This window comes from Gavia stellata, chromosome 8 (assembly GCF_030936135.1).
Source record: "Gavia stellata isolate bGavSte3 chromosome 8, bGavSte3.hap2, whole genome shotgun sequence".
Classification (NCBI taxonomy): Eukaryota; Metazoa; Chordata; class Aves; order Gaviiformes; family Gaviidae; genus Gavia; species Gavia stellata.
The window spans coordinates 31,352,026-31,369,617 of record NC_082601.1 but is presented as its reverse complement, the minus strand read 5'-3'; the positions used below and the strand labels follow the sequence as shown (position 1 = coordinate 31,369,617).

Below are 17,592 nucleotides of genomic sequence, written 5' to 3'. Positions count from 1 at the left end.
TAGCACAAAAAATGGATATGCATTGGTGTGTGCAAATACACCATGCAAATTTGTCAGGTATGTGTGTATACTAGGAACCATTGCTGAATAAGCAAATAGTATCTGCATTTCTTATTGCATGTAATATAAAATGCATCTTACTATAAGTTCTCTTTGTCTTCCTGCTGACAAAAGCTGTGTACAAAAGCAAATCTTTAGACACCTTATCAGCTATATATTGCATTTATGTTGTGGCACTCTGATTTCACTGTTTAAACTCATTTGATCTCAGGGCTAGTAATAGGAGCTGCCTGCTGCTTGGCCCAGCTCAGAGACATCTTGACGGAGGCAGTCCCAAAACTTCCAGAGGAGAGAACAAAGATCTACCAAGCTCTCTTGCAGCACCTGAGAACTCTAGCTGGAGAACAAATCAGGAGCATGGCAGTATGTATTCAGCACTGACAGTAAATAAGCCAACACTACAGACATGTCTGTGTGAATGCCACTTACAAATATATGGAGAAAAGCTGGGTGAGGTTGGGATCATGCCTTGTAATGCTAAATAGTTAATACCATCACAAAAGTTGTATGAAATAACTGGGAGTCCTACGCTAGTTAGCAGGGGCAAATATGCAGAGGACTGTAAGCAGAGAAACTCCTGGTATCTCTGCTCACTGGCTGAGCAGAGAGCTAAAAGAGGCTGAGCAAAGAAGAAAAGTGGGGTTCTCCAGTAAGGTGCTCCACACCTTGCAACCAATCATACTTTAGCTTGACTATCAATGCTAGCTGTTTACCCATCATGTATTAGGCATCTCTGATCTTGTCCCTGATTTTCCTTTAAAATTCCCTTACCTTAATACCTTGAATTTCTTCCTTTAATTAAGGGAATGGCCATCTCTTAGGAGGGCAGGGGGCAGAAAAGTAAACCTGGCCTCTCTCAACAGAGATGATACGAGACACTACTTTTGAAGGGAACAATAAATTAAATCACATTAAAAAGAACAAATGTAGAACTTCAGTTAAGATTGAACAAAACAAATGCAAGTTCTTCCAACAGGCCTTTTAAGTGAATAAAATGAGGTTATGATACAGATTCCTGTTACATGTAAGAAGGGCAAGCCTAAAAATAACCTCATTGTTTGTTAAAGTCTTTAGGAGGACACATTGTAAGCAGGGGATCGACCTGGGACTTGAACCCAATCTTATCAGTTGGCAAATCTGTCCTCAACTTGGCATCAAAAGGTAAGGTTTGGACTCCGTGCCAAATGTCTTTGCTGGATGGCCAGAACACTGCAACAGAGAATATGACTATAGGTAATAGTTTTCAAATGAAACACTACTGTGCATGTCCTAGATGAATTAGAATGGTACATGTTGCTGAATGGAGGACAACATTACCCTGGTATTTGCCTGTCATTTTAACTGGCAAAAAGTGTCTGCCAGTAGAAAACAGTGTCTTTCCGTTTCACATGGCAAAATGAAACAATGTCTAGCAATCTCATGAAAGCAAGGCGGGCAGGCCTGACAGGTAGAAAGGTCTCCTTTCTACACTGCCTTTGGCTAAATTGCTCCAATTATCAGGCAGGGTAGCTTTATCTTGTAACTCCACCACTGTTTGTTTTTACTGTTTATGTCTCTCTCATTTTAAGAAAAACTTTCATTCATTCTCTAGGGCCATGCACCTAGAAACTTCTCTTGCAGTCACTGGTACTTCTGTGCATATATGTGTGTGTATAAATATGCATGATGTTTAAATAACAATTCCAGTAATCAAGCCCAAGCAAGTACCAACCTTGTCACATAGAATCTGTGGGTACTTTGGAAAATCTTGGCAACAGTTTCTACTGTCTTTGAACTAAAGATGTACAGGACTGATTCTCCATCTCATCACAGTGCTTGATAATCTCTTAAAAGCTTACTGTGCTTTAAGGGTTTAATGGTCTAAGAGCTTTTGAGCAGAAACAGAATAGCCATATTTAAACCTACATCACTAATTTTCTGACTATTATTAGCATTTGGAAGATGTAGATTTTCTAAATAGTATAAAATACTCAGTATTCTATGTGTGATGGGGGACTATAGCATTCATATAGGGAAATATATTGCGCTTAAAATGTATCATAAAGATTGGCCTTTCCACTCAAAGGATTTTGCAGTCTAAGGCTAGATCCTGAATGGAGCTGACTGTACAAAGGCCATAGTGGCCTTAATATATTCTTTTGCACAGATTCAATGAATCTGCAATGCGGAAATATTTCCTTCTTGCTCCACATTCAATAACAGACTACAGTTTTCTCCAACAGATGGTAAACGGCAGATTCTTTTAAATGATCAGTTTCTTGCTGGCTGTGAGCATGCAGACATCAAGCCCGAAGAGGTCATTGTTTCTGTTCTCATCCCATATTCTGTGAAGGTAAGAACCCGATGTTCCAGAGGTTTCATTCAGGTTCCAATGTAGTTATTAGAAATATTTCCATTATCTTCAGTAGGCATTGAAACATGCAAGTTACTATTGCTTTGGAAGTAGCTAAGAAAGCTCTGACATCCCTCCATCACCCCTCCCACTTCTTCCAGCTGGCCATCTTCGTCTACTTCTTCAGGCCGCTTACTGTTTTTCCCCCCACGCTCTTAAACGTGCACTTGTGCCCCTTCCAGATATAGAAATTTGGGCTGCCTGAATATTCCAGAAGAATGCCATATTGTCCCACAGTCTTCAGCAATAAAGCTAATTTCTGGCCTCTTCTCACTAACTAATTAGCGATTTACACTGAAAAGTCCTGAGCTGTCGTTGCAACTACTCACAAAATAAGGTCCTAACTACTGGGACCAAAGGTGGCAGCACGTGGCTGTAGGGGGTTAGGGGCAGAGGAAATGGTGTCATTGTTACTGTGTTCTTAGATATCCCTCTAGTGGATGTGAGGAAAAGTACGGGGCAAGTAGAGGAAGACCCAACTACAAGCTAGTATGTTGTGATTGAAGTCAATGAGGGAGTGACCACAAGAGTCTGCCAACCTTGACATCAGAGGGTCAGTCCTCAGAGTAGCCACCCGCTGCAATACAGCATACTAAACATGTGGCCTCATGCTGGAGGAGTGCTTCTGCCCATGAGTGGCTGGCTGGCTGTGGCAGGTTTCCCATGAAAACCAAGATTCCCATGAGCTCAAAACCTGCAAAAGCATAATCTGTGTTGGCAGCAGCAACAGTGCCTCTGCTGCCCAGAAGCTTTGAGCCTTAGTGGTGATATGAGAGACAAACAGCCTGGAAGAGAAAATTAAGGAGGAATGGGTTAGTTCCCTCCACAACGTAAAAGAAATCCCAACCTGCTTTTTCCCATGACAAGTTGTGCCACAGAACTAAAACTATCACAGAGGGTATTTCAGAGTCTTGCCTTTCAGAGAGAGACAGTTGCACCTAAGAACAACAGAGGTGGAGACAACAAAATTAACACAAGACAATAACACTGCTGGCAAACTCAAAAGGTCACTTTGAACAGCAGGAAAATTATGTCAGCCGTCACCTGAATAACATGTGAGACCAAGCAGCCTCACCACAGGAAATTAACACCTTTTTTTGGGGAGGCTGCTTCTTCCACTCACTTGCATGCTGAATCACCTTTTATAGTAACTCTGCTGACACAACAAAAAGGCACATGCACCCTTTTTTTGCAAGACTTGTCAACAGAAAGTGTAGATGGAAACCTGGCTGTCAGTTCTCCCTCTTGTTCCTGTCAGCTGCTGGCTTTTGGTTTTGGGTAGCTTGTGAATGTTGCTTCAGTGAAGCAAGGTAAATCCTGTTGAGAGGGTTTTCCATCTCTGACAAAACTCACTATTCAACATGAAATCGTGAGTTTTACATTTGTCATGAGAGTGTCACATACTTATAGTGACAGATCTAACCTGCTAACCTCTACTTTAAAAGTTCTGTGGCTGTCTGAATCTGAAGTTTCTTTCTGGGGCTACAGAAAGAGCACTTTATACACTTTCTTCAAAGGACTCATCTGTGCCTGAGCATGAATGAAATTGCTATTATGTTTTCTTTTAAAATATGTGGATTTGTCTCCAGAAAAAAATATTTCTGACAATAGAAAGCCCAGCTGTTTCTAGCATTTCCATCTGTAAATGCCATTACTGTAGCATAAAATGTAGAATCTCTGAGCGTAAAACCTTCAAAAAATCAGGTTCCTTAGCACAGTGGGGCCTCCATGTCCTGGAGAAGAAACCACCATTTTCTAAGCTGGAATTCAATTTAAAGAACATACCAGCCTTATATGAAGTGGCTTATAACAGGACTGCTTTTCCAGCACTCTGAAGTCATTAAACCGTTGATAAAATTTAAAATTTGGCATGTTTTCGTACATGTAGATAACCTCAAATAATGTCACCTCTTAGTATGTCTGTCTATGATTAGCTTAGTACTTCAAGAAAAATAAAAAGTTTACCTGAAACAGTAATTCTAGCAAATGTTCTTTAAAAATGTTTCTTTCTTCGGACAATGGTAACACCTAAAATACAAGGAATAATAGACTTGTTTTCGTTCAATCAATTTCTGCCACTGATGGAATTTTTGCTTCCTTTTTTTTTTCCCATTAGGATGACTTTATTTCAGCCTTCAGACAGGCTGTAAGTCAGAAAAATGCTTTGTCCATAGTGAATTCTGGAATGCGAGTACTCTTCAGTCCAGGCACAGACACCATTGTAGATCTGAGTATTTTATATGGAGGCATTGGCTCAACCACACTCAGTGCAAGAAAGTCCTGTGAGAAGCTCATAGGAAGGTACTGCATATCTTCATGTATTTAAGCCAAATGCAGGAGTCATGGTATGATGCATAGGGTCTGCTTAATTCTGCCAGTGGAGATCCCATCATCAGCCTCTCAAAACCTACATTTGACCTGTCCTCCCCAACAATAGGTTATTTCTTGGTAAAACATATGCTGATTCCCTTACTACTTCCCACATACTTCACAATAACTTTCGCTGCCTGTTGTTTATAAAGAAGTGTGTGTTCATGTCAGTCTGTTTTTCTACCAGGCAATGGAATGATCAGATGCTGAATGAAGCTTGCAGACTGGTGCTAGAGGAAATTTTTCTCCCTTCATCAGCTCTGGGTGGAAAAGTAGAATACAGAAGAACTCTGCTTGTCAGCTTCCTTTTCAGATTTTACCTGGAAGTGTTACATGGTTTACATCAGATGGTAAGGACTGGACAAGAATTGCACACCCACATCAGCATACAGGCTGCAGGAAATCTCTGCCTTTTTTTAAAGATCTGGGGATGTGAGAGGAAAGGGTAAAGGTGCTAGGCTTTACTTCAAAATACATGAGAGGAGTTTTGTGTTAGAAATAAGGGTCTGACAACACTGCTCTGACATCACCTTCCTTTCAGTATCCCTTCAGGTATGCTGAACTCTCACAAGAGGAGATAAGTGCTTTGGGAATGCTACAAAGTGGTGTTCCCCACGGTGTCCAAATCTATCAGGTGAGGTATGTTTGTAGCTGGGACTGCCACAGACCCTCTAATTTAATGAATATTTTGCCCTTCTAAATTTTCATTCCTAAGCCTCCACTAATTGTAATGTGAAGCTCCTGAAACCCTGTGGGAAATCTTTTATTGTTTTATAAATTTCCTAGTGTCTCAGGCTGCAGATGCATTCCTTGCCCTCAAGGTGTTGTTCAGCATCAGGCTGTCCTGACACAGCTGAAACAGAGGCACAGCTTTCAGCTATGCAAGAACTCAGCAGAATTTAGTTAAACTGTCCAGTGAGCCTCAGTACAAATAAATGGAATAACCTACTGCAGCGTATCTGTGATTGTTCGGGCCTTAAAGGTTTATTTGCAAAGCTACACTGTGAAATGGAGAGGTAGTTGGCATGTGAAAAAGTTTGTTCAGTAGAAGATTTCAAGTTTAAAAATATTCAAAATTCATCAAGAATTTTCACTATTTTTTTTTGTTGCAAAATTGAAAAACTTTTAAAATCAAGATTTACTGCTTCTCATCAGTTTTTCCACCAAAACTTTCAGCATCAGCCAAGAATTTGTTTTGTTCTCCCTTAAAAGACTGAGAAGATATGCCTTACAGAGAACTCTTCACTCAGTAAAAGCCCAAGCAAAACATAAATATTGGAAGATTTTCACTGTCCCTGATAATAGTCTGTTTCAAGTTAATGTGAATTATCAGCAATTCAACAACAGAGAGCACCAAAGTTGCATTTTCATTAAGTATGTCTGAAATGCTTTCAATTCCAGGCTGTCTTTGAAATAATAGAGGGGATTGTTGATGGGAATTTAATCAGCAAAAACCAGGATGAAACCATTTTTTCATCTAGTCAACACTGACCAGAATATTAATTTACCTATCTCTTAGGAAGATAAGCAAGAAGGAATTAAGAGTGATCCCTAAATATATTCCTGATTTCACATATGTTTTTTCTGAAGTAAACTGTGAAATATGATTGTTTGAAGCAGTGGTCATGCTGAACTCTGTAAAAGTGTGACTTGCACAAGGATGCTATCAGAAGCAGTATGAAGACAGCAGACAGGCTAGCTATGAGATCCAGAAGACTTTAGCTCTTATTTGTCTGTTATGATTCCACTGTGTCATTTTGTCCCTTTTACCTCTCTCTTTCTTGATTTTTATTTTTTTCCTATTTATTTAGTGCAATCTTTCTGCAGAAGAGACTGCCATTTACTAGAGATGTGGATGGTATCTAATGCAGTATATTTCTCAGATCTTTGTCAGGGCACCTTGGTGCCAATAGAGCACAAACTCTAAAAATTGAATTAGCCCTTTATAATGTTTCCCACAAATATTGTCATAAAATCTAGATGGTTTCCACATGGATTTTATGATCACAAAATGTATTAGAAAGTGTTTTTAAGTAAAGCTTTCTATAATTACTGTTCTGGCTTGAGGATGACATGTTCCTATCATGCAGGATGTTGACCCAGGACAGTCTCCACAAGATCCTGTGGGCCGTCCCATCATGCACCAGTCTGGTATTAAGCATGCCACTGGTGAAGCAGTTTACATCGATGACATTCGTCCAGTGGATGGAGAACTTTCACTGGCTGTGGTCACCAGTATTAAAGCCCATGCAAAGATTATGTAAGTAAGAAAAAACTATATGCACGTAAGTATGTTAATGAGTATTTTCTATTCTTATTGTCTGATTTGGCCATATTATGAGGTATGCATTACAAATGAGGTAAGAATTCCTTTACTATGTGCTTTAAATAGCATCAGATATGGACAGAAGAGTCCATATTAATGCATTCACCACTTTTAGTACAAAAAATGTAGAAAGAAAATATATTCTTAGATTTTGTATGTACTGGAACTAGAATTTGAAGAGCTGTTCTATGCCATGCACACACAGATGCTGATGCCTTCTCTTTATTTTTTCTCAATATGCTAGTCAACACTTTTCCACTTTCTTCTCTATGTAGAGATCTGTGGTGAGAATACCAAGTGGATTATCTTTCTGTCCTGAAGTTCACCAAATTACTTGTACTAGAGATGTTTGTACCATGTACTGTACTTATTTATGTACATGCTCTACTTTCCAGATCAATTGATGCATCAGAAGCCCTTCAGGTGCCAGGAGTGGTTGATGTAGTGACAGCAAGAGACGTTCCAGGGAAAAATGGCAAGGATGAGCAAGCATATGCAGAAGATAAGGTATTTCTTGCTTCTGGAGGACTGTCTGGACCATTTGCTTCGGTTATTTACAAAAAAGGAAAGTGAGTTTGCAAGCATCATCTTACTGCAATAAAATGAAAATAAGTCCAAGAGCTATTAATGCAGTGCCAGGCAGGCTGGGCTGAACAGAATTACCATTCCCCAGTGAGAGAGAAAGGAAAAGCTCCCTTAAATAGCTTGGGATTTAAATGAATCAACCATGATTCCTTAAGGGCTGATAAATGACTGATTGTCATGGATTCTGAGAAAGGATTAAATAGCCATGGCATTTGAGATTTTCAAAGATGAGACAAATAAAATGAGAATCAGCCAGTTGGAACCAATATGAAATTAATTGCCAGGTTATATACTAGAATATGGCAATGGGAGACAACACTTTCTTTTTGTTGAGCATCAACAGAGCTAAGAAATTTATAGGATCCATGCAGCCAGCGTGACTGTACAGGATGATCCAGGCCTCAGACTGTATCTGTCACAAGTGACACTGTTGCGTGGTATTTGCAATGGCGCAGGAATAATTCCTAATGTGTTGCTCTTACCTCTCTATTCCTTCTTGACTGCATTTCCTTCCTTTCTGAGTACAGACAAGGAAAACAGTCTGTGCCAGATGGGATTTTAATTGGCACGGTATCTGGCCACCTCAGGATGGACACAGGGGAAATGTTCATGACTACTGATGTCAGCAGCATTTCTAATGCCAGAAATATTGCAGTAGATGAAAGATCCTAATAGACTTCTCATCTAATGAAGATAAGTCTGCACTGGGAGTATTCTTATTCTATATTCTTAGAATATAAAAGTGGCATTTGAGCAGAATCTATTTCCACAAAACACTCTCTGCACAGGAACTTAACCACCCCTGTGTCCTTTCCTTGAGTAATACATTGGTGTGTTGCAGGTGATTTGTGTTGGTCAGATAATCTGTGCTGTGGTTGCGGAGACACCGACTCAGGCGAAGTGTGGGGCTGAAAAGGTGAAGATAGTGTATGAAGATCTGGAGCCGATTCTGACCATTAAGGTAACAATCTGTCTCTTCTTCCTTGCCTGATAGAGCTCTTAAGTCACCTCACTCACTATTTACTTCCTTGTGCAGAGCTCTGCCAGGCTTTGGATTTTTCTTTTGGCATGAGATATGACTTTATTGGTTCTGAAGATGAAGTGTAAAAAGTTTATAAATGGCCTCCAAAGTTTTATTTTTAGAAACACACAAAAAAAATCTTATTAGGTATCTGTTCATCCAGTATGTCAGAGACTGGTCTTTGTAGATCTAGGACGAAATTGCTAAAGAATATTCAGAAAGTTTTAAGTGAGCAATTCCATGCCTCCAGGAGCTAAACTCCCATCAAGAGTAGGTCAGAATAGAATTAAATTTGAGAGCTTATTTTTGCAGAAGTTCTGGAATCACACATCCTGCATCCATGTTCTGAAAATTTTCAAGTCTGGTAGGTTTTCTGTAGCAAGCAATCTGATTCTGAAATATTTTCAACAGCGCTGAATGCCATTAACAGACATTTAGTATTTGTAATCTGGGGGAAGAAGAGAATGATATGAACTACAAAAAATGAAAAAAATAGCAGCTGTGTTTTGTGGTGGAAGGGGAACAGCTATCCTGCTCTTTCTAATACTTAGCTACAACCATCTGTCCATCTGAAAAAGGATCATATGGATGATGAAAGATTGTACTACATAAAAATCATCTGACTTTCTGAATTACAATTAACATGTTTGATTTTCTTGTTTGCTGCAGGGCGCAATAGAACATAATTCATACATTACTGAAGAAAGGAAAATAGAAAAAGGAGATATTGAGAATGGATTCAAGTCTGCTGATGAAATCATAGAAGGTAGTTCATACATGCAGTGCATCAGGCAAGAGAGGGGAATTATGCTAGTTCAGAATCTGTTTCCAGATGGTGGCTGAATTTAAATTTCTATTTTCTCAAAAAAACCCTTACTCTGTTGCTGATTTTTTCCCCTTCACTGTGAATGGAGATGAAATGGTCACATTTAAATGAAGCTTAGCTAACACCTGCTAGCTCATGTTGACTAAACTCTACCATTTCCTTGTCTTAGAACTCAGCTAACTAAAATGAAGTGCCCTAATACTAGGACAAACATTACAGCTAAATAAGGCTTTGTTTATGGGTGTTAGCTAACTTAATTTATCCCATTTTAAGTTGTCTGCGTGTCTGAAGGCTAATCCCAGAAACAAGGGGATCAGAGTAAACTGGTTTGGAATACCACTCCTACAGTCACCAAATTCACCGTCTTCAAATAGTAAACAAGATGCAGTAGTCCCAGAGCACACTCTGTGCATAAGTATCAGACCTCTGTTTAAGAAGTATCAATGAAGAATATTCCACAGGCTTCTATTGTAGTTAGTTCTAGAGTTTAACTGTCCTTTTAAGTAGAATGCTTTTTTTTCCAATACCTAACCTAAATCTCCCTTCCTGCAAACTTTAAAGTTTCACCCTCTAAACAGAGTCCTCTCATCTTTTCCCCATAAGTTATGTCTGCTAATCTTTATCATTGCCACTGCTCACTTCTCCATTATCTCTAATTTCACTACATCCTACTTCACTATGGAAATATTTCAGATTAGGTTTCACCAGTGCCAAGTGGAGTCTCCTAGAAATTCTGTATAACATTAGTATCACAGAATGAGATTAGGGTTGTTGTGGTGTTATCAACTGTGGATATACAGTCAAGTTATGCTCCTCTGTAATCCCTGCTTAGATCTTTTTCAATAGTGCTATCTAAAGTACTGATGCTTACCCACACTGAACTTCATGCCATTGACTTTAGGCTATTTCTCCAGTACAGAAAAATCACTTTCAAAACTGAACCTGTCCTTTAAAGGGGTTGCAGCCCTTTCCAGTTTTATATTATTTGTAGTTTACTCATCAGTTATTAAAGCAACCATGGGGTAACATTAGACTCAGAAGAGACTCTTCTATGATTCTACATGCATCATCTTTGCAGCTTGACAGCCAAACTGCTTTCTGAGTGCAGTTTTCAATCAGTTGTACCCCTGATTTTATCTGGATTGTACTTCTCAACTTGCTTATGAGAGTATCTGTGGGACAGTGTAAAAATGTTTGTTAAAATTAAGGTATATGATATTAAGATATGCTTCTCTTAACATTGGCTTGGCTAGTGTTAATACTTCCCCTAATTCTGTGTTTTTAACACTTGAATGCAGCTCTGAAATTTGTTAGTGAGCACCTTATAAATGCTTAGACAACTCATGTATGCTTTTCTGATTGTCCTCTGATGACATATATTATCACACCTCCCCAAATTTCTGCAGCTGAGTTTTTCACTTCACTGAATAGTAACTACACATGAATTGACACCTGCTTGATCACAAGAGAGAACATAGCAGACCGTCAGCCCCTTTTCCTTTTTCCAACATCAATTCTATCTGTATCATGTTTGAAAGAATGATCAGATTTATCTAAGTTGTTCTTGGAGACGTCGGAGCATGAAGACTCTGCAGTCTCCCCAGGCGATTTTTTCCAGTGCTTCACCATTCCTGTCATTAGAAGAATTATCCTCATTGCTAACAATTTGCTGCAATTTAAGTACTACTCTGTTCCTTGTTCTCTCTACTGTGAGCACATAGCACAAACTATTCTCTCCCTCTTTGCAGCAGCCTTCCATGGATTTCAAGATTCATATCTTCCTTCATTTTTTTGGGCTGAGCCCCCTCAATTCTGTCAGTCTCTCCATGTAGGTTCATGACCTCTGATGATTTTTTCCTGCTCTTCTTTGGACTTCTTCCAACTGTTACCCATCAAATGTCATGTCACCTTCTAGTGGCTTCAGTTCTGATTCCTACTACTTCTGCATGAACATGTGTTTCAGGAATAACTGCTGGGGAGACATTGTCAGACCCAAGTTAAGGTTACATAAAGAATTTACAGACTTAGCTTTTATGCTGTGCTGTACTGTGCTGACATTTCCCTCTCTGTAAGGGAAACAGTACAAAAGTTAAGTGTTGGGTTAAAATGTGTAGTAAAAGTGTAATAGGAGAAGGTCATACTAATGGAAAGAGGATAAGAAAGGAAGAGGAAAGCTGTATTTTCCCTCACCGAATAATTCAGAAGAAGAAATTATAATCCTGTTATAGTGGAAGAGCTGTAACCTCCTAAAGAAGAAAAAGCATGAGATATTAAATTGATACTGATCTTCCTGGGGGGAAAAAAAGCTACACAAGGATTAAGCGATTGAGTAATTTCCTCTCAATAAACACAAGCCCCAGAAGGTGTAAACCTGAGATACAAAGAAATAAAAAATAAATGAAACTGGTTTTCTTCTGTGACAAAACTCTCCTTCCCTGCCATATATACAGGCAAATATAAATTTCCTCACAATTCATTTGAAACCCAGCTTAGATTTTCCTATAATTATATATGTAACAGGTGAATTGCACATGGGAGGACAGGAACATTTTTACCTGGAAACAAACAGTGTGCTTGTTATTCCAAGAGTGGAGGATAAAGAAATGGACGTATATGTGTCAACTCAGCATGCAACAGGAGTACAGGTAAAACAAAGTATTAATGATACCTGTTTCTTACCTTTCTAAATAACCTTAAAGCTGAACTACATGGCCAGGTGTTGCTTTCAGTCTTCTGTGCTTTTCTTGAAACTCCCTAATGGTGTTCCCAAATCAGATTAATTGATTTGAATCTTTTTATGAAAATAAGAGACCTGACTACTAATGATGAAGCTGAATGTAACAGTAGGTCTTGTGCTATTTGTATTATCCAATGCAGTGGAGACACAAATGAGCAGTATTACTATGGAATGAACAAAGGGTATCTTGGATAGATAACATGGGCTGTAATCTTCTTGTTGAGAAAAGACTAATTCTGTCTTAGATATATTGGCCAAATCCTCCTAAAATCGGTGAGAATCTTCAGTACAATCCTGGACAGTCACTTTTTTGCAGCAATGAGGGTCTTCAGCTTTAGAAAGAGTATTCAGACAATTTGCATTGCTTGTATGAGTAGTTGCATTGATGATGATGGGGTCATAATCATGTGTAAATAATGATAAATGAATACATAAATAATAACAACATATGAATCATATGAAATTATGTGAAAAAAGGTTAACAGGTCCTAGCTAACATCAGAATTGGACTGTAGGCCTGTAGAAAACAACAGTTTCAGAGAATATATGTTAATTTCTACATGTTTAGGATTAGCTTTTGCAGTTCATCACTGGCTTGCATTTTTTAAGCTTTCCCTGTCAGCTCAACAAGTTAAACCTCTATTTGCATCACTGGAAGCACTGTCAGAGGAGATATTTTCAGAATGCAATGGTTTGTCAGTATTTTAGCTACACTGGGTGCTGTAAACAATCACTCTGTTCCATTCAGTTTGATATTTTAGTGGATGCTTTATCTCCAGCCGAAGGTGAAACTTGCAGTTCTATATAGATATTATCATATCTATCATCAGATAATCCAACTAGTTTATGGAGCCATTTTTACATTTCCGCTGTTCTTTAAAGACTAGATTATGCTTTCATTAGCATCTTTACTTGTTGGAAATCTTTAGGGTTTTTTGTTTCTATAGCAACTCTAGTTTTCTGTCCAGGATTCTTAAACCTGTTAGCTTTTAATATATGGTTATCCATGGAAAATAGGCATTTTTAATGTACTTTGGTAGGTAAGAATTCTCAGTAAAATCCTGGATGTTCACTTTTGCAGGAGTTAGTGGCTTCAGCTTTAAACCTCCAGTCCAATAAAATTATGTGCCATGTGAAACGTGTTGGTGGAGCGTTCGGTGGGAAGATTACTAAACCTTCACTCTTTGCTGTAATTGCAGCAGTGGCAGCCAACAAGTAAGTTGACTGATTTAACTAAAACAAATTAAAGATGACAAGACTGAATGAAAAAGGAACTTCAGTCCTGAACCCTACTTGGGGGGTTATCTTGACGACATCATCTTTCTTATCTCTTTGGCCGTAAATCTTGGATAGAGGCTTGAAAATTCTCTGGGCTTTTGGCAGTGGACTTCATTTACTGTCTGAGAGCCAAAACAAAGGCCCCATGCAGTTTCTCTCAGGGCTGATCTGTACAAATCCCAACCATTCAGGCCTTTCCCAGGTACAGTGGCTTGAATCTTCAGTGGACATGTTTTCTATCCTCACATCAGGCCTTTGTGCCACAGCTCTTCTTTACTCTGGCTTCCTTGCCATGTCCTGCGCATACTTCACAGAACTTGCATCTCCCTGTTGAGAAGCCAAAGGGAAACCATGGAAAAGCTAATTTTGTCTACTTTGCAGAAAAAAAAAATAAAAAATCTGCTCAATCAGCCTAAACTCAGGCATGGTAGGTTAATAAGAAACTAAAACATAGAATGGACTGATTTATTGCCACCACTAGGAGTTTGTCCATGCGAATGTAATGTCTTTGCAATCTGCATAAATAGGCTGTAATAAAAGTGTATTTTTTTATGTTCGCTACAGGACCGGGCGTCCAGTTCGTTTTACCCTTGAAAGAAAGATGGATATGTTAATCACTGGTGGACGGCATCCTTTTTTTGGAAAATATAAAGTGAGTGAGAGAAGATATTTTGCTCAGTTACTGGGTAATAGTTTCTTCTGGGGCAAATCAGCACCATTTCATTGAATAGAAAGATGCCGCAAGAAACCAAACTTCTTCTCTTCTGAAATCCTAACCCAGCACCAACCTTGCCCCAGTCCTAAAAGTACCCTGACAAATATTATGAATCAAAACAACAGTTATTATCCTATTCCTACAGCCCATGCAATATCCAGAAAAAGCAGAGCTATCCATCCCTTTTCTTACTCCAAAACACTTCTAACATCAGCCCTACCCCATCCTCAGATGACAAGTACATAAATCAGAATTGAATACGAGCCACTTCTCAAATATGAAACCAGCCTGCAAGGTAATGCAAGATTCAGCTGGTAGCAAAACTCTTCCTTTTGACTTCTAAATCCTTACATTAAAAATAACTGGGTAAACAATGCCAGCACTGAAGTCAGCTTGGCAACTGGTGGTAGTAGGGGAAAAACCCTTCTCTTTGGTGTTGGTGTATGATCTGAGCACACTAAAACCCTCCAGGACAGGGTTTAAGGTTCAATATGGTTTGCATAAAGAAGGGCTGAGGAATTGGTTTTCCTGTTGACTCTTGCACGAGCTGTAGAGTTTGGCTGATGACTGTTTCTGGGACAGACTGGATATATTTTTCATTTTGCTGAAGATATTGCGCACAAAGATACTGTTGGATTCTGGTTATGATTAGACTAGATTTAAAACTGGTTTGGGAAAAGAAAGGAGGAAAGTTTCATTTTTGGTTAAATCTTGTATTAACCACAAGACAAGGAACAGGATTGTGACTGACAGATGTCAACAGCATATGTATTTCATATTCTTCTGGGTATCCATTACCTGATTATGGTTGAGTCTAAGATAAAATATGTTGTTAGGGGCAGGATTGTTGTTTGGGGAAAAGTGGTTAAACAGTTGGTTTATAATTGAGCCTTGCACGGACTTCAGGAACTAAGATAAGGGCTAGCTGAGTGAAGAGCTGCTATAGCATATATAGGTCATCTATATATATTTGATACTAGGACTGTGTGTATTAGGACTGTGGCTACAGAAAAAATGGAAGGAGAATTTTGGTCTATTTCTCCATCCTGCAGGGGTAACAGGTCCAAGTAATTGCATATACTGCATATGTGTATATCAATCACCCAAAACTTCCAGGCCAGGATATTTCATATAGCTGTGACCTGATACATTTGAAGATAGGCCTAATATAACCAGTTTCGTCCTCAGACTGAGGTGATGGTGATGTTTTAAGTGATGAACAGTTTATTTTAATTTCTATTTATTAATAGTTTATTGGCAGATACTGATAACAGTGACATTATTAATATTAGGATTTAGGCTGCAGATACAGGTAGAGATAAGGAAAAGACGGAATGGAAGGTGATTTTTGCTGAATCATCTATAAACTTCAAAATTCTGATAAGCCTTGCTTTTAGAAAAGGAAAAGGTTTATATTTCATTTTCATGCAGTTTCTTATTACCTAGATATCACTAATTGTAGTGTTAGGGTTAAAGTTAGAAACAAAGTTAAGAAAACAAGGGCTGAGATGTTTGTTATCTGAGTATCTTATAATGGGTGTTAGAAGTAGGACTAGGCTTGGAGGAAAGAAACAATGGAGAGTTTATTTTCCTGCTCTCCAATCTTACTTGGAGCTAAATATTTACGTATGGATTTAGAGCAGAAGAAACAGTTAATTAATCATATTAATTCTAGTGCCATTATTCATTAATTAGCTATCTTGAAGCTAGGATAAAGATTATGAATTATGACTAAGGTTATTCTTTTGGAGAAAAAAACAAGGAGGAATTATCCTTCTCCCTGAATTTTCGATAAGCTCCCATAGACTTCTGGTTCATGTTTTGTTTTGATGTGCTTACAACTTCCCATTTTTTCCTAAAGTTTGGATAACGGTTACAATTTTGAAGGAGAAGGAATGTTGATCTCGACCTCTCAAATCCTAAATCTAGCCCCAACCCTAACCTTTCCTTTACTTAAATGCAATAACTGCAAAAACTGCATGAATTGCTTAACTACATTAAGCAAAAACCACTCTTCTCATCAGTCCCATCTCTTAGCCTATCCATGCAGCTATGCAAGGTTTTCTCTTATTTTCTTATCCTTAATCCTGATGGAGCTGCATCAGTTCACATCATTTAACAAGTTGGTCTCCAGTTACTTTACAGTTTGATTGTTTCCCTTTATATATTATTCTATAAATGATGAAAAATATAAACCCACATATTACCTTTTTTTAAAAAAGTTTAATAGGAAGAAACCAGAACTAGAATTAAGTTAAATTTGGTAGATATTTCTGAACATGTAATCTGCAAAATATAGGCACCATTGGTTCATGATGTTATGTTGTCTAGGTGATGAAATAATCAGGATGAAAGATAATTACAAAAGGAATACTTCAGAAAGTAGAATAAGTGTAATCATAGTTAATATTTTCTTTAGTGATCTTGTCATCCTCTTTCTGGTCTCTGTTCATAAAGAAAACAGTGGTGAACAAGCTTTTCAGATTCTGTGTGAGTATAGTCAACGTCTACGTAGGAGAATAGCTTTTTGGACAGCTGAGGTATTCTGATGATTTGTGGGTTTTATATGTATTTTGTTCTTGGTTTGCATATTCAGATCCGAACTGATACCATCTTATAGACAGAAATCCATGCAGGTAATTTTTCCAATTCAGTGGAATAAATCCCATTGTGTTCTGTAGTCTCAACCTCAAGTGGTATTTGTTAACTGGTATTTATAATGAGAAGTTTGAAATACACAAGAGAAAAGACCACTAATGCATCTGTTGCTATATTACAGGTTGGATTCATGAATGATGGTAGAATCATAGCCGCAGATCTTCAGTGCTATATAAATGGTGGCTGTACAAAAGATGAATCTGAGTTGGTAAGTCCTTCTTCATTGATACCACTTACACTGACTGAACTGGTCACAAAAAAACAATAAAAGCTCTTTGTCACAATTTATTTCTCTTAAGAATATGTCTATTCTTGTTTAGTTCAACTCTCATCTGCCTAAAGTAAAAACACATCTGTGGCCCAGATGTCGATTACAGAATATCATTAAGGAGGTACAATATTTCCTGTCAGGTGATATTGGACATAGAAAACTCAGATTTAAAAAAGTCCAATGAAGACAGAGAGACAAGAAATTTTATTAGGTAGCCTGTTATCATAGAGTTATTCCTTCACTTCCCCAAAACTGCAGGTCTGATTTTTCCCTCAGTAATGCTTCTTTATGCTATTGTAATTCCTATGAGTTAAATGTAGTTTCTCTGATTTAAACACAGTTTCTTTACTTAC

At 38.2% G+C, this 17,592-nt stretch overlaps 1 protein-coding gene across 1 annotated transcript in view; it reads left to right on the top strand.

Moving 5' to 3' along the window:
* Positions 1 to 17,592, top strand: part of LOC104251026 (aldehyde oxidase 3) — a 48,887-nt gene that overhangs the window by 14,400 nt on the left and 16,895 nt on the right. The window contains exons 11-24 of the mRNA XM_059820576.1: positions 272 to 423; positions 1,128 to 1,221; positions 2,283 to 2,392; positions 4,569 to 4,753; positions 5,010 to 5,172; positions 5,364 to 5,456; positions 6,913 to 7,082; positions 7,544 to 7,655; positions 8,575 to 8,694; positions 9,424 to 9,520; positions 12,101 to 12,225; positions 13,399 to 13,532; positions 14,160 to 14,247; positions 17,090 to 17,176. Of these exons, the coding sequence (XP_059676559.1) occupies positions 272 to 423; positions 1,128 to 1,221; positions 2,283 to 2,392; positions 4,569 to 4,753; positions 5,010 to 5,172; positions 5,364 to 5,456; positions 6,913 to 7,082; positions 7,544 to 7,655; positions 8,575 to 8,694; positions 9,424 to 9,520; positions 12,101 to 12,225; positions 13,399 to 13,532; positions 14,160 to 14,247; positions 17,090 to 17,176 (1,730 nt within the window). The remainder of the gene's footprint in view (positions 1 to 271; positions 424 to 1,127; positions 1,222 to 2,282; positions 2,393 to 4,568; positions 4,754 to 5,009; positions 5,173 to 5,363; positions 5,457 to 6,912; positions 7,083 to 7,543; positions 7,656 to 8,574; positions 8,695 to 9,423; positions 9,521 to 12,100; positions 12,226 to 13,398; positions 13,533 to 14,159; positions 14,248 to 17,089; positions 17,177 to 17,592) is intronic.